Source organism: Dermochelys coriacea, chromosome 9 (genome assembly GCF_009764565.3).
Source record: "Dermochelys coriacea isolate rDerCor1 chromosome 9, rDerCor1.pri.v4, whole genome shotgun sequence".
In the NCBI taxonomy this organism is placed as follows: domain Eukaryota; kingdom Metazoa; phylum Chordata; order Testudines; family Dermochelyidae; genus Dermochelys; species Dermochelys coriacea.
The window spans coordinates 37,107,348-37,133,791 of record NC_050076.1 but is presented as its reverse complement, the minus strand read 5'-3'; the positions used below and the strand labels follow the sequence as shown (position 1 = coordinate 37,133,791).

Here is a 26,444-nt window from a genome sequence, read left to right as displayed (position 1 = left end):
CACCCCAGAGCCTGCACCCCCAACCAGAGCTCTCAACTCTCCCGCACCCCAACCATCTGTGCCAGCCTTGATACTCTCCCACCCTCCGAACCCCTTGGTCCCAGTGCGGAGCACTGTCCTGCACCCCAGCCTCACCCCAGAGCCTGCATCCCCAGCTGGAGCCCTCAACCTCCCATCCCAGAGTCCGCACTCCCAACTGGAGTCGTCACCACCTCCTGCACCCCAACCCCCATTTTTTGTGAGCATTCATGGCCCACCATACAATTTCTATACCCAGATGTGACCCTCAAGCTAAAAAGTTTGCCTACCTCTGGTCTGGTCTCTTCCTAAGCAAAGTCTGGCTGAACACAACTTTCAACAAGCAATTAAAGATAGCAGAGTAAGAGTTCCTACCCACACAAGAAAAATACACATTTGTGTTCCAAACCTGAACACCACTGACCATGAAAAATGCTTTCAAATCGATGAGTAGCAGCTCGCTAATCTCTGGTATCTATTAACCACAGATAAACCTCTGTATTACATGCACAGCGCAAGCACCATATCTGGTATACTTAATTACGAGAACGTAACCTGTTCTCACAAGGGTATGCACAAAGAATGAAGCCCCAGCTCCAGTGCTGTCTACCCAGTGAGCTGCCTTGGAACCACAGACCCTGCAGTCCCCCTGTCCAATGCAGTCTGCCAGGTGAGCTGACAGGAAACCAGGCAGTTTTCTAAACATGCCTGTATTCTATTGGAACTTCATCAAATCAAGCTGTCCCCACTAAATGTTTTGTTTTGACAAATTAGCGAAAAATGTTTTGTCAGAGTTTTCCCAACCAGCCCTAGTATCCACCATTTGTTCTTTGAAGGTATAGATAAGTGAACACCTGTGACTAGAATGCATTCCAGTAATTTAATTAGATACTTAATGTTTCAAATACTGACGTAAGAAGTAGTGTTGGAAAGAGCTATCAAAGATGTAACAATTTTTCCACTAAACTTTCAGTTAAGTAAAATGCTAAATTAAATAGATTGAACTGTAATTAGTTGTTTCATCTGCCTTGCAATAAGTACTACAAGAAAACTGAAGAGACGTCTAATTTCAGAACCGAACCAACTTCTACCAACTGTGTATATGCTCCTGAAATGCTATTTTTTATTTCTGTTATTAAAATGGCACCATTTTATGCAACCAATTTTCTGGACATAACCATACTTTAATGTCACATCCTGAAGCTGGAACTCAGAGATAAAAGATGACAGGAATTGGTTTTGAAATTGAAGACTTTAAAAAAAAAAAAAAAAAAAAAAAAAAAAAAAACCAAAAACCCTCTGCATTCAAGTTTTATTTTTCTGCACTTTTACCGGGAAGTCACCTTTCCATGTGAATGGTTACATGTTTGGGGAAACTAGTTTGTATATAATATGGACATTTTCTGTGTTTAGTCATTTTAAAACCAACTAATTTAAAGAGTAAAATTCAGCAATTAGCTTTCTTTTCATGAAGAAGTTATTTCAATTGTAAATACTGACTCAAATTTTTGATGTCTGAAACACACTCGTACTCTTCTGGGAGCACAAGCATGTGCATAGAGGCCCTTTCATTACTCATTTGAAATATGAGTTTACCAGACATTGGTGAATTTGTATTAGTTAAGCTCTCATAAGTATCAGATTAAAAAAAACCTCTAATTGCATGAAAAAAAACATTTCCAGTTAAAAGCTGAATAAAAGTCCCATTCACAGCTGCACTACCATACTTCTGTCCTACTCAACTTTTGTTTATTTAGAGCCACTGGCAGTTGTCACAACTGGTCTTTCTACATGTGTAGGCTTTTTGTTTCTTTTTTAAAAACACACAAATAAATAATAAATAAATGAGGAGCAGAAGAGATTAGAGCACCACAAGAAACTAATTTTGACCTCATGTCTAACCAAGTGAAAAATTACTGTGCCAATGTGTGTTACCTAGGGTAGGTTGTAAACACCACTAAGCCCACGATAATGCAGAGATGTTTACAGGCATAGATTTCTAAAAAGTCTCAGACATTTACCATGTTACATGACTAGTCTAGACAAATTCATTAATATCTCTGAGGCACTAATATATTACAATAAAAGGACATCTACCTGCAAAATCCTTTAGTCACTTTATACTCAACCTGTCCTTGCATTCACACAGTATACAAAATATATATATTTAAAGCATATTTTAGATTGAAGTGGTCTGTAGCGAAGTGTTTAACACATCTTCACCTGAAAGAACCACCAAAAATGGGAAGCAGTCCACTGATTACTTCAACTCACTAAACTCTGCAGTAAGGGCATGATAGGCTGTGATTCTACCAGTGCGCCTTGGTCAGTACATACAGTGGGCACAGTGGAAAAGCGGCTGTTCTCCAGGCTGCATCTTTGATTCTGCCACAAGTGCTGGACCTCTTTACAGCAATAAGTTTTCAGCCTTGTTTCAACTCGGAAAAAGGTCAAGTCAAGGCTGGGTCTAGCTAACATGAGCTAGCTACGCCAGATCTAAACAGGACTGCTTTTCTTCACCAACACAAAGCCACAGAGGTCCAATCTGTGGCTTGAGGCGAGATGGAAGATCTTCATATCTTATATATTCAGAATCAAAAGGATTGTTTATTTAAAAATTTAGGCTAAATTAAATGTATGTTTTGAAAAGACTGAAATTTAAGGACTCAAGACTGTTCAGGATGTTTTTTGTCAAGTTGATTTTATTCATGGAATGATGCCTCTCTACTTTCTCTATATAATGTAATCCCAGCACAACTATTGCATTAGATCATGAACAAAGCCCATTATAAGCAAGTTCTTATTCTGGGATGTAGTTAGTTCTCAGACTGAAAAATGGGGTTATTATTACTAGCAAGTGAAACAGAGCTCACCCAAGAAAGCCACTCAATTCTATCAAAAAGCCACAACTTTAAAAAAAAAAAAATAAAAAATGAACAGGTTAGCAGACATACCTATGCAATCATGCAATAATGATTCAACTAAAAGTGATTTCTTGATTCACATGTTCATAAACATTTAAATTTGCACATTTCATTATTCATTTGCACGTATATTAGTAGTGTAAACATAAATGGTACCTCTAACATGAGATCATCTTATGCTTGACATTAGTCCTAAACTGGTATTATATATGAGTAAAAACATTGTTTTAAAAATAAAGTATCAAAATTTGGATTTTTGTCACAAACCACAATTATATAGTGTTCATCTTACATATCAGCAAGAAAACCACTGATTTAAAATTTAGCTTAGTTAGATACCTTGTTTATGAGATGCTCAGTGACGACTTCTCGTAGTCCAGTGTACAATTTTTCTCCATGTTTATGTAACACCATAGTATATGCATTCCTATACAGTTCCTCAAAGCTGAGACCACTGTTGTTCTTACGCTGGATTTCTTGGATCGCATTTTTCAGGAGATCCCAAATGCTGTTTACATATTTCTCATCCATGGTCATCTGCAATATTGAAGAAAAGAAATTAGTATTTTCCAGAATTAAGAACTGTGGCTACCAGAAAATTAGCTGGAAACCACTGTAATTTGAAAGCAGCAGTAATGGCTTCTGTCAAGTTTCTCTGATTCAAAATTTATGACATTTATCAGAACTTTAGATCAACGAGAGCTGACAAGATTGGTAGGGATTAACTCCATTGAGTCAAAGACAGCCTTTGCTATGATTTTTCCAAGAACAGTAACTCCTCACTTAAAGTCGTCCCGGTTAACGTTGTTTCGTTGTTACATTACTGATCAATTAAGGAACATGCTCGTTTAAAGTTGTGCAATGCTCCCTTATAACGTCGTTTGGCAGCCGCCAGCTTTGTCCACCGCTTGCAGGAAGAGCCCGTTGCAGCTAGCTGGTAGGGGTTCGGAACAAGGATGGACCGGCAGCCCCCCTTTCAGCTCCCCGCTCCCCTAAGTTCCCTGTGCGGCAGCCACCCAGCAGGCTATCTATTGGGCAGTTCAGCTGTCCTTCCCCCCACTGCCATGTGCTGCTCCTGTCCTCTGCCTTGAAGCTGCTCCCCAAGCATCCTGCTTGCTGGGCAGGGGAGGGGGCCACAGGGGGGCTAATGTCAGGGTGTCCCCCTCCCCTCACTCCTGCACCCAATTTACCCCATCTTCCATAGAGTAGGGGACACACACCAAAGGGCTTAGGATGGAGGGAGCTTCCTTGCAGAAGCTGTGGTCTCAGCTTGCTGATTAACTTAACAAGGCAGTGTACTTAAAAGTGGAGTCAGCATACTTAAAGGGGAAATGTGCATCTCTTTCACTCACACACAAAGTTTGTGTCTCTGTCTGCCATTCTGTCTCCCCTCCCTCCATTCATGCTGTCTTGTAGAGTGTCAGGCTACATTAACAACAACGAGTTAACCCAGGAGGGCTCAGCCAATTCCTAGTTCATCATTTAGCATTACGGCATTCCCTGGAAAATATCCTACCCTCTGACTTCACCACCTCAACCAAACTTCACAATCATCATCGCTGTGTACAGTATTAAATTGTTCGTTTAAAACTTATACTGTGTGTGTGTCTCTGTGTGTGTCTTGTCTGGCAAAAAAAAATTTTTCCCTGGAACCCAACCCCCACTATTTACATTAATTCTTATGGGGAAACCAGATTCGCTTAACATCATTTCACTTAAAGTTGCGTTTTTCAGGAACATAACTACAATGTTAAGTGAGGAGTTACTGTATACCACTCTGGCCTCTTAAAAGATTAATTGCAAAGAATTTCCCCTCCCATCTTCAAAATGTTAATATGTATTACTAAGTAATCCTATTTTTAATATTGTCTTGTTTATCTTTAAAATTTACATGTCTGATACTGACTCTCTTCTGAAGCTTAGTTGGCGCTAATGAAGTCCTGTTTTAGAGGACTTCATTAGTGCAAACTAAGGACTTTCCAGTTTGTGCCCACAGTGTCCATACAGGGAATTACAGTACAGCACTTTGGTGCATGCTGCAATTCACACCCTCTTAGTATAAACTGCAGGTCAGTGTAGGCATGCACTTAGTTTGGAACTAAAGGCTTGTATACACAGCACATTAGTCTGCACCAGAGGGGTGTAAATCTAGTGTACACTTGTGTGCTGCGCACTAACTGGCCTGTGCAGACCCTGCTGATGTGCACTAAAAATTACCAAATGTACATTAACGTAGTCCCGTTTCAAACAGTACTATGTTAACATACAGTAGAGAAAGGAGTAGAGATATGTGGTCCCTATGGGGATTCACTGTGGTGCGCATATGATTTGAACCAGAAATTCTTCGTCAGCAGGGTCCATTAGTTCATAAATGTGCCACCTCATGCTTCCATCCAAGGGCATAAAGGATGGATCAAATGGACCAGCCCCCAGTTTGGACTCTACTGTGAATCAGGTTGACTCAAGCAGAAGGTAAGGAGAGAGGTCATGGAATACCCATAGGGACCACACATCTTCAAGAACTCCAGTTACCATAAAGTAAGTAACATTCCTTTTTTCTTAAGAGTGGTGGTCCCTAGGAATATTTACTATGAGTGACTCCCAAGCAGTGGTCACTGAAAAGGAGGTGTGAGGAAGTACTGCTGTAACACAGAGTGGAGGATTGCTGAGCCAAAGGAGGTATCTGTAGCCAAAGCTTGGAATACCTGGTGAAAACGTGTAAGGAGCCCCAGGTGGCTGCTCTGCAAATCTCAGAGAGGGGAATTCCCTGTAAGGAAGCTACTGGTACCACTTGAGCAATCACAGAATGGGCCCTGACAGTTTGAGGAGGAGGGGCTTTCATATCATCATAGCAGAGAGAAATGCAAGAGGCTATCCACTTAGACAGTCTTTGGGAAGAAATAGCTTTCCTTTCCATTTTCGCAGTGACAGCAATGAACAACCCTGGTGATTTCTGAAAAGGAGTTGTTCTTTGCAGAGAGAAGGCAAGAGCCCTGTATGTCTAGGGAATGGAGTCTTGCCTTCTCCATGCTTCAGGGAGGTTTAGCATAAAACACTGGTAGGTGTATAGCCTGCTTAAGATGAAACTCAAAAAGCACCTTAGGTATGAACTTAGGATGTAGACCTAAAGAAACTTTGCCCTTGTGAAAAACTGTGTAATGTGGGTCTACCATAAGAGCTCCAAGTTTCCCTACCCTTCTAGCAGAGATAACAGCTATCAGAGGGTGATCTTCAAAGAAAGGTGCGGAAGGGGAAAAGGGGCTAAAGGTTCAAAAGGACAGCACAAAGAATGAAGTTCAGATCCCAGGCAGGAACTGGTTGCAAAGCTAGAGAAAATGTCCTTATGACGCCATTCAGGAACTTTGTGATAGAGGAATGAGTAAAAACAGGGCAGCCTCCACCAGGGACTGGAAAGAGCTAACAGCTGCCAAATGTACTCACAGGCAGCTGATCGACAAACCAGGTGTCTTTAGCAAAAGAAGATCCTCCCCTACTGGAGTGATACCTGACACCTCAATAGGAAGTGATGCTGCTGGCAAGAAAGAGAGCAGTAGCGTTTTCCCATAGTGGGTCTCCTACTGTTCTGGAGGATGACTCAAATGTCTTGAAAGCAGGTTTGTTCTACACTTTTTGTCTATCCTAAAGCTATGCTGCCAGATGTAGGGATGCTGGACTGGGGTGCTTTACACTGCCCTCATTTTGGGACAGTAGGCCCTGGAACATGCAGATCTGGAGACATTGTAGATGCAATCATGTCAATGGGGTGACATAAGAGCATGCCCCCAGGTGGCCAGAACCAGGCAGGATTGGACTGTAGTCTGAGGGCTGAGACGAAGCTGGCTGAGGAGATTCTTCATGGCAAGGAATTGGTCCAGAGATAAGCAGGACCCTGCTGTGTCTAAGTTCAGGTCCATCCGATTAATTGTATGATTTGTGCAGGTGTTAATATGGACTTGTCCAAAATGTCTGAAGTCTTAGGGAATCAAAGAGTTGAATTGTGGTAGTGACTGTTTCTTGTACCTCCTGGTATGACCAACCAGTGAGCAGCCAATTGTCCAGGTAAGGCTATATCCGTCTCCCCTATCTACAGAGGTATGCAACCATCACCACAACACCTTTCATAAATAACCTGAGGCCATGGAGAGACTGAAAGGGACCACTCTGTATTCAAAGTGCTCCTGGCCCACTGTGACCTGCAGGAACCTTTTGTGAGCAGGATGAATTTCCAAACGAAAAGAAGCATCCTTCAAACTGAAGCCTGTAAACCAGTCACCCGAGCTGAGGGAGGGTAGACAGGGGCCAAGGTGCTCATTCTGAACGTTCAATGCTGTATAAAGATATTCAATATCTGAGGTCTTGAACAGGTCTTCACCCCCTTTCCATTCTTTTTGGGACTGAGGAATTACCTTGAGTAAAAGCCCTTCCCTGTAATAGGAATAATAAATTCTGTAAACTTTAATTTTCTGTTCTTTTGTGGGACTGGGATTAAAATTAGAATTTGCTATTTTATCCTTATCTGCCCCAAATATAAATGTAAACAACCTGCTGCTCTAATCATAACCTACTGTTCTAATCACATACTAGGGCCACTTCAGAGAACTGCAGAAGGGAAATTCCAGGAAATTTCAAGCTATAGAAGACAACTTTACAAAGCTATCAGAAAGAATATTTGAAATATATTACCTTTTAATATTTGATATTAAATATTCCATCTTTTGGTGTAGCTTCATATTCTCCTTCAATTAATTATCTCTCTCCTTCAAGTAGCAGCAGCACTTGAACAAATTTTAGGAAATGGGTTTGCTTAAGTTTTATCATGACAAATTAAGAGAATATTATCCCCTACTTAGACATCAAAAATAATTGACTTGCTTTGCAACAATGGTTTTCTGGCAAATCAAAGCTTTCTAAGAATTTAAATGACTATGTATTGCAGCAGTGAATAAGTTATGTATGTAAGTTTTAGCAAGAAGAGTCTTACGGTTTTCCCCTCTGTTAAAAAGCTCTGTTTAAACTTTTGCACAAAGTATGTAGGACCTTACACTGGCCAATATTTGCTTCTTCAAAACTAAATAAGAAAGTCAATGAACCATTACCTCTGGGCTGTTTAGCTTGTGAGGCTGTCACAAATGAAAATTTTTAAATAAAATGAAAATATTTTTCTAAAGACAGCTGTAACAAAAACTGTCTCCATAAAAAACAAACATACTGAAAGTTCCAATATGGTAGTTAAGAGACATAAAATTAGTTTGTGATGTCATAAGAACATTTATGTACTTCTGAGATCTAGATTGAGATCCTGGGATAAGAGCAGGCATATATGTATTAATAGAAATTCCGCAATTTGATCCACTAGAGCAGACCCCTCACAACAAAAGGGTGCTCACAGATCCACACTAGCAATTCTGAATGAAGAATCAGCCCCCTAATGTTCTTCCTTGCTCATTCCCTGCCTTGCATCGATAGAGTTACTTGAACTGTTGACATAAATGTTTTAAAATAATGAATTGCTGTTCAGTTGTAGAGTTCAATTCATGCACTATATTAGCTTTCAAATGAAAACTAAAAATTAAATCATTGCTGCTTGTGAGGGCTTTTCAGAGCCCATTTCTCAGACAATTTGAGGATGGAAGAGAGAAAGGAGGTGGGTTCTTTTAAATTAAACAGTATGGTGAGTTGCAACAGCATTTTCCAAAGACTTAATGGAGAGGGGACAGTTCTTTCCAATTTAAAAGATTAAATTAAGGGCCACAGAAACAAGATATAGACAGAGTCAGAAAGAAATCTGCTAACATGCAGACCTGGTTGGAGTTTCATCATCTAACAAAAAGAAAAGGAGTACTTGTGGCACCTTAGAGACTAACAGTATTCAGTGCCCCATATAAAATAGACTTTAAACTATATCCTTATCCGGATCTGGCAGCGTTTTTGACAAATTTAGGAGACTGAGAATTTAAACTAATGAACAGAAATTTAACTATCCTTCCTCTTCTAGAAATGGCCCCAACAGAATGAGATTGACACACATTAATTTCCTTCATTGCTTGACTAATGAGTTTGGATTTCAGGTTCTATTTTTATGACATTCTGTATTTTTTCCCCACAATTGTAATATCTTGTAAATTCCTAGGAAAGTAATTGTTTTTATAGGTTGTTTGAATTCTGACTGTAAATTACAGCAGCCACCAGTTCTGAAGCAATCAAAGAAATAGAGTTAATATACTCAAAAGCTCTTTATAGTTGAAAACTTATTCTAGAAAATTTACAACTTGATATTTAAACTGATATCCAGAATTCCTAGTCACTGCTGCCATCACACTGTTGTTCACTGCTTGTGTGTTCTACCCCTTCCCCCCACCCTGCACCTGTCTTGTCTATTTAAATTGTAAAGTCTTCAGGGCAGGGACTGTCTTCTACTCTATACTGTAGCATTGTGGGATCCCATGCTTGGCTGGCCTTTAGACACTGAAAAAATAATAGCTAGTCATGGAATGCTATTGTCCATGCTGTCCTGATTCTGTGAATAAAGAAGACTTCCCTCCACATCTGTTAATCTAGCACCTTTTTTCATCACTAAAATTACATTTAAAATAAAATATTTGTGACCAACAGAAATACCACCGTAAACTAAAAAATCTCTAGCCAAGTACAGAAAAACTGAGACCACCACGCTTTAAAAAACAAAGATTGCATTTCACAGGATATCAACTGTGAAAGGATAAGTTTTTCAATGTCTCTAAAATGTGGTGGATTACACACATCACAGGGTCAGAAATTAAATCACTTAAGGGTTACGTATGACAGTACAGTAACTCCTCACTTAACGCTGTAGTTATGTTTCTGAAAAATGCGACTTTAAGCTACATGAATTCTTATGGGGAAATTGGATTCACTTAAATAGGGGGGGTTAGGTTCCAGAGAAATTTTTTTTTGCCAGACAAAAGGCATTATATACATTTTAAACAAGCAATTTAATACAGGTATAAGTTTTAAACAGTTTTACATACAGTACAGTACTATAGTTGGGAGGTGCCCCCGCCTTACCCCACACAGGTAAAGCCCACTGGCACTGCAGACAATGAGGCAGCAAGGAGGCTGAAGGTGCCATAGGCTAGGAGAAGCGGCCGCTTCCCCTACTGTGCAAGCACAGGCACCAACTTTGCTGGGGGCTCAACCTTTGGCCTGGTCACTCCACCCCTTCCCCCAAACCTCCACCCTTAACCCACCTCTTCTTCCCCCCCCATCTCCTTCCCCTTTACTCTGCACGCCAAGTCCTCACTCCTCACCTCTCCCTCCCCTGCCTCCTGCCCGCGGCAATCAGCTGATTTGCGGCATTCAGGAAGCCTACGCGCTGCGTCCTTGCTTCTCTCCCCCGTCCCTCCTGAATGCAGCAAACCAGCTGACTGGTGGGGAAACAGGGGGAAGATGCTGATCTGCGCGGTCCCACCAGCGGGCGGGGAGGGTATAGAGGGGGCTGTCAGCCATGGACAAAGCAGGCAGCCAAATGATGTTATAGCGGAGCATTCCACAACTTTGAATGAGCATGTTCTGTAGTGGAGCAGGGATGCAAGATCGAAACAACATTAAGAGAGAGGACGTTAAGTGGGGAGTTACTGTATTATTCCTATTTGGAATCAGAATTCTGTTGCCTTAACTGTTAACCTCGAGCCAGCCACTCAGCCCGGCCAGAGTGGCCTCAGCCCCAGCCATGCCAGCCGGATCAGCCCCAGCCGCTCTGGCAGGCTGGCCCTTTAATCAATTAATCATTTAAACAAAATATTTTTTAATCATTTAAACGGTTAATTTTAAAAAGGTACGTACATCACTAATACTTCTGTTGTGATAATGTAACAATTTTGCTATGAAATTATTTGTGGTGCAAAGTTACAAAATCTATTGTAGACAATTTACTCCTTTTGTTACAGATAAAAACATAAAATACTGCCTACCACCAATTAGAAATTCAATGCATAAATCAAAACCAAGTCACCAATTTCAGTTCTAATATTCATGCCTATGAACTATGATTCTAAAAAAACCCACCACACAAGGTTGCAACATGAAGCACTTGAAGTCAGCGAATATCGTAGTTTCCTTAAAACAACCTTAATTCTGCCCCTTGTGTGTAGGCTTTGTTCTAATCTGGATCTTACTATTTATTTTCCCCAGAACACGTACAGGTCAGTTGGTGAATTAGGCAATGTTCTGAAGGACACCATACTCGAACTGATGAAGTTGGACAGTGTACTCTGAATGACGCAGCCCTGTTTCGTTTCCACTTTTACAAATTGCATTGAATGAGGCGGTGCTCCTCAGGGGCCTGGGTTCCAAATATTTGTGACCAACAGAAATACCACCATAAGCTGAAAAATCTCTAGCTTAGTACAGAAAAACTGAGACCAGCACGCTTTAAAAAACAAAGATTCCACATAAATCCTGAAGTATCATATTAATTAAAATGAGAAACTACACTTATCTTCCCTTGCTGCAATCCCAACAGAAATGTTTTTCAACCGATCTCTCATTTCTGCACAAAGTCAGTGCATGTGCTACATAAAGTCATAACTCTGGCAAATATAAATGGCTCTTCAACAGACCACCAAAAGATATATCTGTAAACTAGGCACCATCTCCCTGCTAAGTTTCAAGCTCCTCTCATCTCACACTGAGGTGCTAGAGCTGTTCAAAAGAGTTGCAATATTTTGGTAACTTGTTTTTAATGGGCTTAACTGGTTTGCTCAAACTTTCAAATTAAGTGAATCTCGATCAGAAATCAAACAGGGAAGGTTTCAGCTCAAAAGTCATAAATTGGAGAAAGTTATATCAAACTGCAAATGGCCCTTTGAAATGGAAATGCTTACACACCCTAAAATAGAGACATTGCCTATAATATTAACCAAGGATTACAGCAAATATTTAGAGACATTTCCATGGTGGTCATTTCCATAGTGTCTCAAGTCAGAAAAAGTTTAGCATGTATTATAGAATGGCCATAATGAAAGTGCTCATTTTCAAAAATATCTGAACCTAACAGTTTGGGGGGGGAGAGAGAGAGCTGGCTATACTGTGGAATTTTTCTAATTGATTTTAAGGCTAGCTCAACCTAACCTAATTGTAAAACTTGGTTAAAGCCAAAGTAGAGACCTAGATTCAGGAGTTTAAAATAGCCTGAGCAATTTTATAAAACTGGTTCGAAAACAGGTTAGAAAACTTCTCCAATGCAGACAGATCCAGTCAGCCTAGTGCATCAGTATGCATGGCAATTTGGTTTGGGAAGAGTGAACAATCAGAAACTATCCTTGGATTCTTACTTAGCAAGAGTTGTATTAGATGAATTAAGTGTTTTGTATCTAGGAAGGCGCACTGTATGTTTTGTCTGGTCCAACTCACAATCTCCAATACAAATGTGATATAGCTAACATAGGAGGCCACATCTCACTGTCTTGGCCTCTTCAATTCAAGTAAATTGCCTTGCTTGTGATCTGTTAAAAATTACAGGAAATAGTTTACCAGGAGCTCAGAATTACATAGTAAAAGAAAAATTAATACATCCTGAATGAACTCTGAGAACAAATGCAAACTGTGATATCTAACTCCTTTTACTCATCCTCCACCCAAAATAGAACAAAATGGTATCATGAAACAATAAAAACTGCAGTATACTGATCTATGAAAGAGGAATCTAGTTCAGACTTGCCACAAAGCAGGCAAGGAAGTCTTTTTGTCACATGCCACAAACATCAACAGTTCCAAAAAGAGTTTCTTTAAAAGAGAACTAGAAGATAAACATTGTTTCTAATTACAAAGAAAAGTAAGTCATTAAAATACTGTCTTAAATGTAATAAAACACTAGGTGGTTAGGAAACCACCACATTGATCATTCAGAGATACCAAGAACTTGAAAAAAAAAAAAGTTTTCCTACTAGAAAGCATAAGAAACGTGAATTTCAAAGTTGCTGGACCTTAAGTTGTTTAAATTTAAAAATCTATTACATTGATCTTAAATTTCTAAACAACCATTAAATGTTTTTAATATATACACCTTACAATATTGAACTCATCTCCAATATGTTCTAATAGGAAAGAGGATTAATTTCATCTTATTTGCAATCACAAATTGGGCTTCCTGTATATGTTCATCTGCATGTTGAAATACATTTACATGCATCCTGCGCCACTGAAGTCAATAGGAACAGGATTAGTTAAGCCCATAAGAGTATGTCCTTGCAATATGGTTTGTAAGTGCTTCGCTGTTTTTTAATCTGATTGAGGCTTCTGTCTGATGGAAACGTCACTTCAGCAACCCTAACTCCAAATTAAACTTTATTGTGCAGTTATTACATCAGCACCACTATTATAACAGCATCAACCACATGCACTGAAGAGATTATGAAACAGTGACAGGTGCAGTATTTTATCAACTGCTTTGAAGATTCCTTTTTCTACTTATATTGATTAATTCCTTTTACTCATTATATCTAGTAAGGATCAGATTCTGATACCCTTATTCACACTCAATACTACCTTATGCAGTGCTGAAGTCACTGGAACTACTCATGGAGTAAGTTACTGTATAAGTATCAGAATCTAACCGTAAAGAATCATTTACCTAAAATAACTACTTATTGGAACTACTTATCCACCAATCTTAATGGGATCTGAGTACCTAACTCCCCTAGGCTCCTCTGAAAATCCTTGTGTAGGATTCAAAGTGTTTCAGATGATATTCCATACAACAGTTTGCCCTGTAATTACTATAACAGATAAAGTGTGCCTGTTCAAATAAGTGGCACTATATTTCAGCCTTCAGAGCAATGGGAGTTGGGGGATGGAAGCAAGGGGGAGAATGCTCTGAATCAGGCAGGGCAGGGACCTGAACTTGTGTCTCCCCATCTTAGCTTTGATAAATATTTCTAGTATCATTTAATGAGAAATATATAGAGCAGCAGTTCTCTCTCTCCTCACATATCACAGCTTGAATATAATATTAGTATAGGAATCTCTTATAATTACACGGATTAAAGTTATGTCGGTGGTACACAAAGTACTTCTGAGTTGTAGATATGGTATACTAAGTCAGTCTGAGAGCCATTGCTGGAGAACTGCTCTAGAATCAATGTTTATAATAAATACTTGTAATGAAATCATGGGAGATTAGCAGATACAAAAGGGTTATGCAGGGCAGTGGTTCTCAACCAGGGGTACACATACCCCTGAGGGCACACAGAGGTTTTCCAGGGGGTACAGCAACTCATCTAGATATTTGCCTAGTTTTGCAACAGCACTAGCGAAGTCAGTACAAACTAAACTTTCATACAGACAACTTGTTTATACTGTTCTATACATTATATTTACATTCCAATTGATTTATTTTACAATTATATGGTAAAAAAGAGAAAGTAAGCAATTTTTCAGTAATAGTGTGCTGTGACACTTTTGTATTTTTATGTCCAATTTTGTAAGCAAGTACTTTTTAAGGGGGTATGGAAGATAAATCTGAGTCCTGAAAGGGGTACAGTAGTCTGGAAAGGTTGAGAGCCACTGGTGTAGGGCTTCCCAAATCTATCCGAAGAATCTTGACTTAGAATAAAATGATTATGTATATTTCAAGATCTGTTCTGACAAATTTTCTTTAAATAGATGTTTTTAAGGTAATACCCACTAAGAAAAAAAAAAGATTTAAATGATTTTACACACAGTAAGCAGAGATAATTAATTTCTCCTTTTTGCCAGCTCATGTCTATTGATTACTACAAAAACTCCAACATTAAAAAAAGATACTCACTTCAGAGCATGATGCAGATACTATATTGCCAGGTCTTAGTTGGGAACTAGTAGGAGAAGGGAAAATATTACTTCCAGAGAAACTGGGGCATGGGAAGGCACCAAGTCTACTCAGAGGTACCATCTTACCAACTTAATTGGTTAGTTCATTAGCCTTTCAGCTCTTATTCAAAGTTTCCTTGAGCCACAATACTAATTTTGATCTAAACCCCACTAGAAACAAACCCATATGATTAAAAAAAAGTGAATCTACAAATAGGTTAAATGTTTAATATTTTGAAATTGTTATATAGATGTTAAACAGAACATATCAAGATCAAAAGGAAGTGTTCCAACCACACAACAATGTGTGCAGGAAACTTACAAAGATTATAACACCATTTCCAGAATGCATTCCAAAAGAAGAAACATAAAGGGAAAAGAAATGCTTTAGTCTCCTTCTGGGCTTGAAGACAACTTTTTTTCTTGTGATAACCCCACAACACTGCAAGGAGTTTTATGAGAGCGGCCTAAAAGGGACAAAAAAGCCCTACTTTTCCACTTTGTTTGAAGAGAGTTGTAATATATTTAGAATTTTGTGGGTAATCTATATTGGTGCATTATGGTAACATTTTTTCTTTTTTCTCTCATATATTTAACATATTTACCATAATTTTTGGCACACAAGAAAGCATTGCCTGGAAAACCCTAGCACTGGTACAACATAGGAAGAAAGCAACAAATTAAGAGTTGTAAGAGAAAGTTTGAAGGGCATCTTGCTCACTAATCTTAGTTCCAATTTTCTTCCAAATTCACAAGCATCGAAGTTTCTCCCATACCTCCCCACCACAAGTAAAAAAAAAAAAAAAAATCAGCCAAAAAGAGAGGGTGGGGGTGGAGGGGAGAACACTAACACTTCAATACTCTAGATTGGAAGAGTGAATGTGAAGAGCTGCAATGGACTACTTAAACAAAACCCCTTTTAGGTTCACACTAATGTGAAACGTAAGACAGGCTGTCAGTTTTGTATTGCACATATCTTAAACTAAGAGTACAAATAGTAAAGATTCATTCCATAGTTGTTGGGGGTCTTTTTTAGAGAGAGCTGAAGTTCACGTAATTAAAGTATATAAACAAACACATGAATTGCTAATATATTTAAATTATGCAGACGTTTATTGTTATTAAAATTAACCTAATAAATCCATATTTCCACACAAGTATAATAAATCTCTCACCTCTCCTAATTCCATCTTATTTTACCCTCAAAGTATCAAAAAGGCTTCAGGCCTGTAATCAGCAACAACATGAATACCAATTTAAAGAGTCTAATCAATTTTGCAGCACACATTGTCCTAATAAAAAAAAGTGATTCCATCTTATGGCATCACACAGTCCCCTGGAATTTTTTTGCTTCTTTATTTCTCCTCACCTCATAAATCTTATAAGTCATAACTAACTACCATATACAAAAATCTGCCCCAATCCACTTCTGCTTATTCTCCAGAATGTACATCTTCATATCTTTACCTGAATACTTATTTTGATTAAACTCCAAAAAGAATAATTATAAATTATAAAATCTACTTCATCCTCACATAAAGCTGTCATTTTTTTCTATTGCAATGCTTTCCCATACCTTGTTTCTTCACATTCCACTAATTCTGGGAGGATCAGTCCATTTCCAAAAAGAAGCTAACACACTTCACTGACAGCAGTCAGTGAGTCAATATCCCATAACCATGAGAGCAATCCCCAAATCAATAACCCTCTTTGGTCTGTAACCTAAAACAGAACCATTATGGGTTAGGTGGATTGGCTAACTTCAGTTATTTTGAAAATTCTATTTGTTGTTTTCCTCCAAAAATCTATTATCTTAGAGCATCCCTGCCACATGTGCAGAAGGTCTCTATTTCTCCAAATTCCCTCCAGCATTTATGACTCCTTTTTAACTTATATACAGTGAGGTACTATTGATATAGTTTTGCAATAGTTGTCCTTAGTAGTTATATATAGAGCTCAGGTTTTGGTCCTCCTCCAGACATTTTCAAATTGCTGCAAAAGTTGCATCTATTTGTAGATCCTTTTCACGTTTTTCCAAAAACAAAGATCGGGAAGACAAGACTGTCACTAACAATCTGCTAACACATGGAAGTGAGGCCCAAACTACAATTTTAAGGAGCTCTTCATTTTCTGTATCCTGAAAACTCAAAAAAAGTAAAGACAGTCCTAACTCTACTACTTGTAGCTTAATTTAAAAATGTACGTCTCACAATCAAAACAGAACCTTAAACTACTAAAAACCACCTGCTTTCTTTTGAGGGAGAATAGATGGACAAGTCCACTAATTAGAAAACTGCAAAAATTTTATTTTACATTTAAATTAGGAACCTGCACTCACACTCCTATAGAACATTATTACAAATGTTCCAGGCTGCATCATATGAAGGAAGCAATTAACAAATGAAACAACACAAAAATGAAATAGTATTTTTTCCAGAGAACCCAATAATTTATGCAACCTTCATCTAAAAGACCTTACAATAAAAAGCATCTTCCATCCTGCCTAAGTTGTAAAGCAATTCTCATTTAACTCATTCACCCCACCATTGATGCAGATACACCTAGGACAAAAGGGGGTCAATGCTTAACAGCAGTTAAACTACACAACAGTTTAGCAGAAAACATACCACCAAATCCACTGGAAAAAGCAGGAAGAATTTAATCACCTAAATTAGAATTTGGCCTGACTACTACTGTTGTCTCCTTCTCTTGCAAAGGCTTCCAAAGAATTTTTACCAATCACAAATGGCCAAGATCTTTTGTTTTTCCATCTCATTTAAAAGATGGAAAGCACCTTGCTCCTGGAGATTACTACCAACACCATGCTGAGGTACTTACTTCAGTACCAACTTAGCTGGAATCAGGGGTACCCAATACCTATCAAGACCAGGACCACAGAGAGAAGTGCTGCTAAATCACCAACACCAAGACGACTTGGGAATTGCCTTGAAACTCTTCCATGTAAGGGCTGAATAGACTTGTCCCTGCCTATCTTGAAACATCTGATGACAGCATAGCTAGACATAGTATCGTCATAGAATTAGGAAAAAAAAAATACAAATTTCTTGTAAAACTTCTCCTAAAATTAGTATTAGCATACCTTTATCAACTCAAACACCTAAAAAACGGTGAAAATGAACAGATGGCTAGCTTTCTGAGTCCAACCTCTTCAACTCATGCCACCATTTAATCTGAAATGTTAACTAAATCCAGTGATGCTCTTTCAGTGTTCACGATTAGGTAAAATTTAAGAGCATTTTCACATTAAAGAATGTATACCACTGTTAAATGGGAATTTTCCAAAACAATGCCCATTTCCTTTCAACAAGGTAAATAATTTTGCAGCTTTGTCTTTTTTATTTCAAAGCCCTAAATGGGTTATAGTGAAACTTAACTAATGAATATCCAACTTATTATTACATATTTTATTACGGGCTAGAAGCTAATTTGCTTTTATAAAAATATGGCTTGTGCATGTGAAATATAGCATACGCTCACAAAGGGATTGATGTGATATGTTTATTTAACTATATGGTCTGAAGTGAATAGTATCAGTCATTATGTTTATATTAATTCATTTGGAGCTGAACAAACGTGTGACAAACCATCTTCCCTTTTGCCCCACACCCCATCCCAAAACGCAACCACAGAGAACACGTACTAGGAGTCTAAGGCCATGACTACACTACCCGCTGGATCGGCGGGTAGTGATCGATCCATCAGGGATCGATTTATCGCATCTAGTGTAGACACGATAAATCGATCCCCGATCGCTCTGCTGTCGATTCTGGAACTCCACCACGGCGAGAGGCGGAGTCGACGGGGGAGCAGCGGCCTCGTGCTGCGAGGACGTGAAGTAAGTGATTCTAAGTCGATCTAAGACACGTCAACTTCAGCTATGCTATTCTCATAGCTGAAGTAGCATATCCATTCCCCCCCGGCCCCCAAGCGTAAACCAGGCCTAAGGCTACGTCTACACTACAGCTTATGTCGACATAATTTATGTCGCTCTGGGATATGAATAAACCACCCCTCTGAGCTATGTAAATTACACCAACATAAGCACCAGCGTGGACAGTACTATGTCAGCGGGAGAGCTTCTCCCACTGACATAGCTACTGCTGCTCGTGGAGGTGGTTTTATTATGCCGATGGGAGATGCGCTGCAGCAGTGCATGTGTAGAATGCCCTAAATGTAACAACTTCTGCCACCTGAATACTCACAGTTTTAGTCTACATCAACAAATTATCCAGGTTCTTTCTGAAATCTCAGCTCATACTCATCCATGTGAATCTACAGATGTTAAAGCAACTTCTTTAATGCTTGGACAGATCCATGCATTACGGATATCTAATGTAAATTTTAATTTCACTTCAAGGTACACCATGTCCCCCCCCCATCCCACCTCCCCCCGGTCAAAACAAGCCATAAAAGAAGCTAATGTTCCCAGAAGCAGAGTTTTCTTTCAGCCATGCAAAGGCCACAGGTACCAGCCACTCTGATCTGGAGAATGTAGGCGTGTCAATGAGACTATCAGCCTTCTTTATTTTTTAAATACAAAAATTAAGCCACTATCTCTTTGCTCTGAATCAATAGCTTGGAAAAAACTTAAAACTAATGTAAGCTGATCACTGGGGTTGAAAGAAACAAGCATCCAAGCTACACTTATGCAAAAGAAGGCTGGGCAAAGTGGAGCATAACTATCCTATCCATTCCATATAAAATGGATCAGTTTACGGTTTGGGGTATATTTAAACAGACTCATTTTACGTAACACACATGTATGGGATCTCTCTAACCCTCTCTAAAAATCTTTAAGTAGCCCTATTGTTAAGCCCAATTAAGTATCTATTGTTGCAACAGCAGCAGACAGGAATAGTTGGTTATGTTCCAGAGGCTGGCAGAAAAATATTTTGTAGGATTATCCAAAAATACGAAAGAGAGCTCTACAGGAAATTAAGATGGTCAAAAGCATTAAAGTATGATGCATAAACAAATCAATAACTCACTTCAAGTCAGTCTGATCTAACCAACCAATTTCTTGTAGACAACAGTTAATTTCTTGTGATAAAAGTAATAAGAATCCTTGGTGAGAGTCCATCTAAGAGCTCTTAAAGTAATGCTATTTGTGTAAATTTATAAAACACTTCTTGTTGTTAGCCCAATTCTCACGTAGGATGTATTTTCACAAGAAACGTGTAGAATTATATATATTAAGGCTATTTTGTCTTATAGTCTTCCACTATACTCTGACACTTCAGTATGCACTCATGGCCTTTATCTTCACTGGTCAAAAGTCATAATAAAACAGTTCAAATGCAGCTGCAGTAAAGTCAGGCCTGCACTGACTCATCTCTAACAAAGTTTTAAAGACAGAACTATCATGCTTTTGCTCCATCCACACAGGTCAACTAAATCATGTTAAAAATTATATTTGTTATAATGTTGTTTGAGAGCTTTTTAAGTAGTCCTTTAACCAGCAACTACAGGCCCATTGTGACTTCAGCAGAGAAAAGGAACATAAGAATGCTAGAGTACTTTAACAAGAGGATAAAAGAGAGCAAAAAATTGTAACTCCTTCCCCATATTTTGGGAAAATAACTAGAACTTCAGTATATGTTTTGTGCAGCAGACTTAGTACTCTGCAAAGGCACTGTTTTAGTCCCTCAAACGTGAACAATGTTTACAAAATATAGCTAATGTACAGACATTCTTTATTATCAATATACAATATAATAATTATGAATTAATCACTTGCCACATTTAACATGTCAAATCAAATTGACTTGAGCATCCATTGCACACTAAGTTTTTCTGGCTTCTGTGTAACAGATAGCCAACCAATTAAAGAGAGATTTGTTGAAAAAACTTGCAGTTTCAACCCTATGCCAAGTTTCATCTACAGGTTTTTATAGCTGAATTATTGACGCTGACAAAGGTGTGTGTATGAGTACATATTTTAAGTGTTAAGACTATCCTGTTATATTTTTGAAAATGGCATTATTGTACAGGCTCTGTACTCCTGAAAGTTCATACACAAGATTATTTTATTGCACAGCCTTAAAATAACCATTGTATGCTTAATGCAAATACACAGAACTTTAGTAACAAGAGGTTAAAAAGTTATTTCCATTACTCTTTCTAAAATTTAAATAATTTCAAGAGGTAAAATTAAAAAAAAAACCCTATACCATCTGTTTTTTGTGTTTGTTTGATAGCCTAATCCCACAATCTAGCCACACTCAAATACCCATATGCTTTAATGTGCATTTAACATGACAATGTTGCATAAACACCTGTTTTAATATGTTAGAGATAAACTGGTCACACAAACTTATTTCTTTCTATTGCAAATAGGAGGAGTGGTTTACTGCTCAGTGAATTCTAGTCATTGACTGCTTCTGACTACTGAACAGCCCACTTCAGTATCTAGATTCCTAAGTACTCTAAGCCTCTATCTATCCTGCAATTAGACACCCCGGCTGGCCTGTGCCAGCTGACTCAGGATCGCGGGGTTCAGGGGCTTTTTAACTGGGGTGTAGACTTTGGTCTTGGGCTGGAGAGCTAGGATCCTGTGAGGTGGGAGGGTCCCAGAGCTCAGGCTGCAGCCTGAGCCTATCTACACCACAATTAAACAGCCCTTTAGCCAAGCCTTGGGAGCTGTCAGCTGGCACAGGTCAGTTGCGCCGTGCAGGAGGTTGGACTAGATGATCAGAATGGTCCCTTCTGACCTTAGTATCTATGAATCTATGAGTGTCTAACTGCAGTGCAAACATAGGGATTGTTTAACTGTGGTGTAGACGTTGCAGGCTGGGCTCTGGGACCCTCCTGCTTCACAGGGTTCTAAAGCCCAGCTCCGGCCAAGCCCGACAGTTTACTCACAATTAAACAGCCCCTTAGCCCAAGTCCCATGAGCACTAGTGAGCTGGCATAGGCTGGTTGCAAGTTTTTAATTGCAAAAACATGCCCTCTGTCACTGCCCTTGAGGGAAGGAAGAGCAGAGTCAGTGACATTCTGTATACCAGCAGCAGGTTAATACTGAAGGAATTTCTATGGAGGGGCATTTGCCACCAAGGTGTGGTTTTTAAACTCCTTAATTACCAGAAACTAAAAAAACTGGGAAGAAAATAATTTTGCAATAAAATAACGATTCTTAGATAGAGCATTTCGGATTGAGCAACAGTTTTTAACACTGAGTTTAAACTTATGCTATTTTTAATTCATACATGAACAAAGAGCAAAAGCATAAAAATTTGAAAAGAAAATTATTGTACACCTTTCCATTATTATTCACCCATGTTTATTATAGGAAAGAAATGCTAAAAATGTTATAGGTAAGTACAGAATATGAAGGGCCATTGCCATCATTAGGGAATAACCATGACGTTGCTAGATTTCAGGAACCTTACTTGTCCAACAAGGTTACCTTTTCCAGATAATGCAATAGTAAATATTTATTCCCACATGAAAAACTGAAACAAAAAGAAGGAAATGGAGATGTAATACTGCTGAAGATATACGACAAACAACCAGAGAACACAGAAATGGCGTAACACTGGCAACATTAACAATTCAAAACTAAGAATGATGCATCGGAATCGGAGGTGAAAAGAACGAACAGTAACCAGATATGAATGTAAATACTAAACACAGGTCCCAGTCTTGCAAACACATGTAACTTCATTTACATGACGAGTCCACTGAAGTCAACTGAGCAAATTACACACGTGCCTACATCTTTAGAGAACTGGTGTCATAGTTTTTGGAATGTGAGATAACTTCTCTCTTATAAATTACTCACATGATAGAAAATTCTTAAAAGCTGTCATTCACTTCCATGTTCTTTTTTCAGTTGGAAATCCTTTGTGAACTTTTGACTGGGTTTGGTTGCAAAAAAGGAAATGTATTTTAAATAGCAAAACTCGAAAAATACTATCCAGATATGAGCTTCTACTTCGGAGTTTGAAGGCCTTGATGTCAATATATACTTAAAAAATGTGTTAATTTTTAAGGAAGATAATTAGGTAACTTTTCTGAAATAATTGTAATCCATTCTTTAAACAACTCAAAAGGAAAAATTAAAACAATGCTAACAAGAAGCAGTGTGATGGGTAAAAAAATATCAAGCATTCTCAGCATTTATGAGAGCAGGGCTCCGGGTGAACATTTTTCACCCACAAACAGCATTTCATATGCTTGGTTATAAGAACTGTCAAAAAATAAAATGCAAAATAGTGTTTATTCTAATAATTGAATTTACCCTGGTTAGTATACCCTCATCTACATACATAAAGAGATTTTATGCATGGATCCTATTAGCCAAATTTAAAAGATTGCCAGAAAACTTTTATTGTACAAGAGTAGTTTGCTGTAAAATAGATGCACAATTTTTGTCATTCTTAATTTTTATGATAGTCCCTCTATGATATAGAAGTTGTCCAAGGCTGTTTCAGCCAATCAATTATTATTTTTCTATTACTCCAAAAGTTCTAACATGAGGTTTACGCATTGAATAAGAATGTATTAAAAATAAATAATTTCTTTGAAGATCACTAGCCATAAATCACTTAAAACATTCTAGTTTTTTAATACACAGTATACAGTGCTTCTTTCTTTGACATGCACTGTTCAACATAAATAATTATTGCTGATTAGAAGTAGAGTTTAAGGGGGAAGCTGTCCAGTTGAATCAGAGTCCTAAAGATAACTTCCAGCAATTTAAAGAAGTCCTAAAATCCTCAACTTCATTGGCAAGAATTTTGGCTAAGCAAGTCCTCTGCCATATTACATGCTAGTAAACTGATGTGAACAGCTATGTGCCGTTTATATGTGAAGGCAACATATAAACTGGCTACCTGCATCAGGTGTAACATTAAAAAGTTACGATAAACACTAAAAGCCAGTGACTCAACAGAGCGTCTCCTTTTTAACGTGTGTGTGTACACACACACACACACACACACTTGCAGGAAATCATGAAGGATGACTGAAGTTTTCATATTTCTTAATGCTAGAAACCATTAACAGCAGTCTTCACATTCATTTTCTCTAACCTTCAACTGAAAAAACTGTGGAAGCACCAGCACAGATTTATGGCAGTACAAGGTAATATCTAGGCCCATTCACTGAGTAACTAATGTGGCTGGCAATCTCACAGCTGGATATACGAAACAATCCTATGTAAGTTACACAGAGGCTATGTTGCTACCAACTCTTCATGTCACCTGACATTTTACCATCTGACCTAAATCCCTGCAACATGAAGTTGCAGGAAAACTAGCCCGTATGCAGGAAAACTAGCCCAGAGATGGATTTATAAAACTCCTTATTTTTTTAAGTACATCTATAACTTCCAATTCCTTGTCTGAGAGTCTTTCATTGGAAACTGCATTAAATATATTTTCATAACATATTTGCATAGGTTATGAAAGGGAAAAACCGCCACAGGTGCCAGTTCCTCTGCATGCTTCTTGCTGTGATGGGATGGGATGGGTCCCCCCCAACCGTCTATAATATCCACTTCTCCAATCCCAATCCCCTGTTAATGCCTGTGCGGCTGTCCCCCAATTCTCAATCCCCAGTTTCTGTAACATGCGTGCCCCCCCCCAAGCTCCAGTGGGTGCCTGCGCTGCCCCCCCTCCCCCAGTAAGTGCCTGTGCTACCACCAGCCCACTGAGCACCAGTACCACCACCCACAACCCCAGTCAATGCCCATGCAGCTACCCCCGTCCTGGTGCCAGTCCCCAGTAAGTGCCCATACCACCCTCCTTCCACCAGTCCAAGTCCCAGTCCTCAGTGCCTGTGCTGGCCCTCCACACTCCTCAATAAGTGCTCATGCCGCCTCCCCTCTCCCCCCCCCCCCAGTAAATGCCCATGCTGCCACCTCGCCGCCCACTCCTCAGTCCCGGTCCCAGTCCCCAGTGAGTGCCTGTGCCCCCCCCCCCAGTGCCGGTCGCCGTACCAATGCCACCACTGCCCCCACCCCAGCGCCCCGCGCCGGTCCCAGTCCCCAAAGAATGCCCGAGCCGCCGCCGCCCCCCCCCCAGTGCCGCCGCCCCCCCAGTCCGGGTCCTTCCTCCCCCGCCTGGCCGCGGTGACAGGTTTCATTGTGCTGATAACAGATGGGGGCACAGAGCGTGTCATCCTCCTCCCCCCGGCTCCCCAGCCCTCCAACTCCTTTCCCCTGCCCTCCCCCCGGTCCCCGGAGTTTCGCCCCTCGCCCCCAGCCCGCTCCCCGCGGGGAGCAGGGTGACACACCGGGCGGCTGCGGGGCCTGCGGCCGAGCGGAGGCCGGGGCCTGGCGCGGAACCGGTGGCCGGGTACTCACGGGGAAAGCTCGGATCCGCATCTTGGTGTCCTTCCGGCTGCCCGTCCCCTTGCTCAGGTTCGACATCTTCGGACCCGGCTCGAGCGGAGCCTCCTGCGCGGCGGGGGGGGGCTGCGGAGAGACCCCGGGCAGGAGCCCCTGGCGACCTTCACTCCGGGCGGCGGCCCCCGGGGGCTGCGGGGCGGGGAGGAGGGAGGCGGCTACGGGGGGTTCTGGGAGGCGGCGGCGCAGGCCCCTGTCTTCAGAGGCGGCGGCGGCGGCGGCGTTTCCTTCACCCTCGCCCGCCGCGATGGCGGACAAACATCGCTCAGTGCGCAGGGCCAAGCGCCCCCCCACCCCTGAGACAGATCCGGCCGCGGCGGCAGGAGGGGCGTAGGGAGGAGCACGGCGGGGAGGGCGGGCGAGGGGGTGGGGGCTCTGCTGCCTAGCTCTCGCGAGACTTCGCTCCGAGCTGTCACTGGCTGCAAAGGGGCGGGGGGGGGGGAGAGGGAAAGGCAGGAAGAGAAAGCGCGCTGGGGCAAAGGTGACCGCTGATTGGGCGAGAGCGGCGCGTGGGGGCGGGGGGGGGTCGAACGCAGAGAGGGTCTCCGGGCTGGCCTAGAGAGGGTGGGGAGGAAGCAGTGGAGGGATTCGGGGGACGGGTTCCTGAGCAGCCCCAGCTGCTGTAAAGAGCCTGTCAGGAGTCTCTCCGGGCCCATAGACACCACAGGCTGAGGTTCTCCACATGCAGGTTTGCGGCGCAGAGGGTCTTCGATGAAACTCACTGCTTACTCCTCTCTGCGACAAACAGGTGTGCAGAATCCCCCTGTGCAACGCTTCTCATTTCTGCTCCCATCTGGAGTAGAAATAAAGCAGTTTTGCTAAATGTAAGGTCTTGTGCTCACACAAGAGACCACTTTTCAGAGTAGCAGCCGTGTTAGTCTGTATTCGCAAAAAGAAACGGAGTACTTGTGGCACCTTTAGAGACTAACAAATTAGTCTCTAAGGTGCCACAAGTACTCCTTTTCTTTTTAAAAGAGACCACTGGAATTGCTCTTAAGTACCAGTGGTGTCAATCAGAGGGGAGATGGGGTGGGTGAAGAATAGCAAGATTGACTTATGGACTGCTAGTAGCCCTAATGGCCATCTTGGTCAATGCTAGCTATATTATGTATACATCTTCAAATATTCCTACAATAAAGAAAGTAGTAACTAGTTTTTGGGAAATAACTTTCAGTAATAGGGGTTCAGTTCATGTGCCATGACTACTTCTACCTTTCATAGTAGCAGCCGTGTTAGTCTGTATTCGCAAAAAGAAAAGGAGTACTTGTGGCACCTTAGAGACTAACAAATTTATTTGAGCATAAGCT

At 40.4% G+C, this 26,444-nt stretch overlaps 1 protein-coding gene across 1 annotated transcript in view; it reads right to left on the bottom strand.

The window, feature by feature from the left end:
- CUL3 (cullin 3) overlaps positions 1–25,562 on the bottom strand; it is a 107,515-nt gene extending 81,953 nt beyond the window's left edge. The window contains exons 1-2 of the mRNA XM_038416330.2: positions 25,096–25,562; positions 3,282–3,479 (exon numbers count right to left, since the gene is read on the bottom strand). Coding sequence (XP_038272258.1) covers positions 3,282–3,479; positions 25,096–25,161 — 264 coding nt within the window. The 5' untranslated portion in view covers positions 25,162–25,562. The remainder of the gene's footprint in view (positions 1–3,281; positions 3,480–25,095) is intronic.
- Positions 25,563–26,444: the final 882 nt, after the last annotated feature.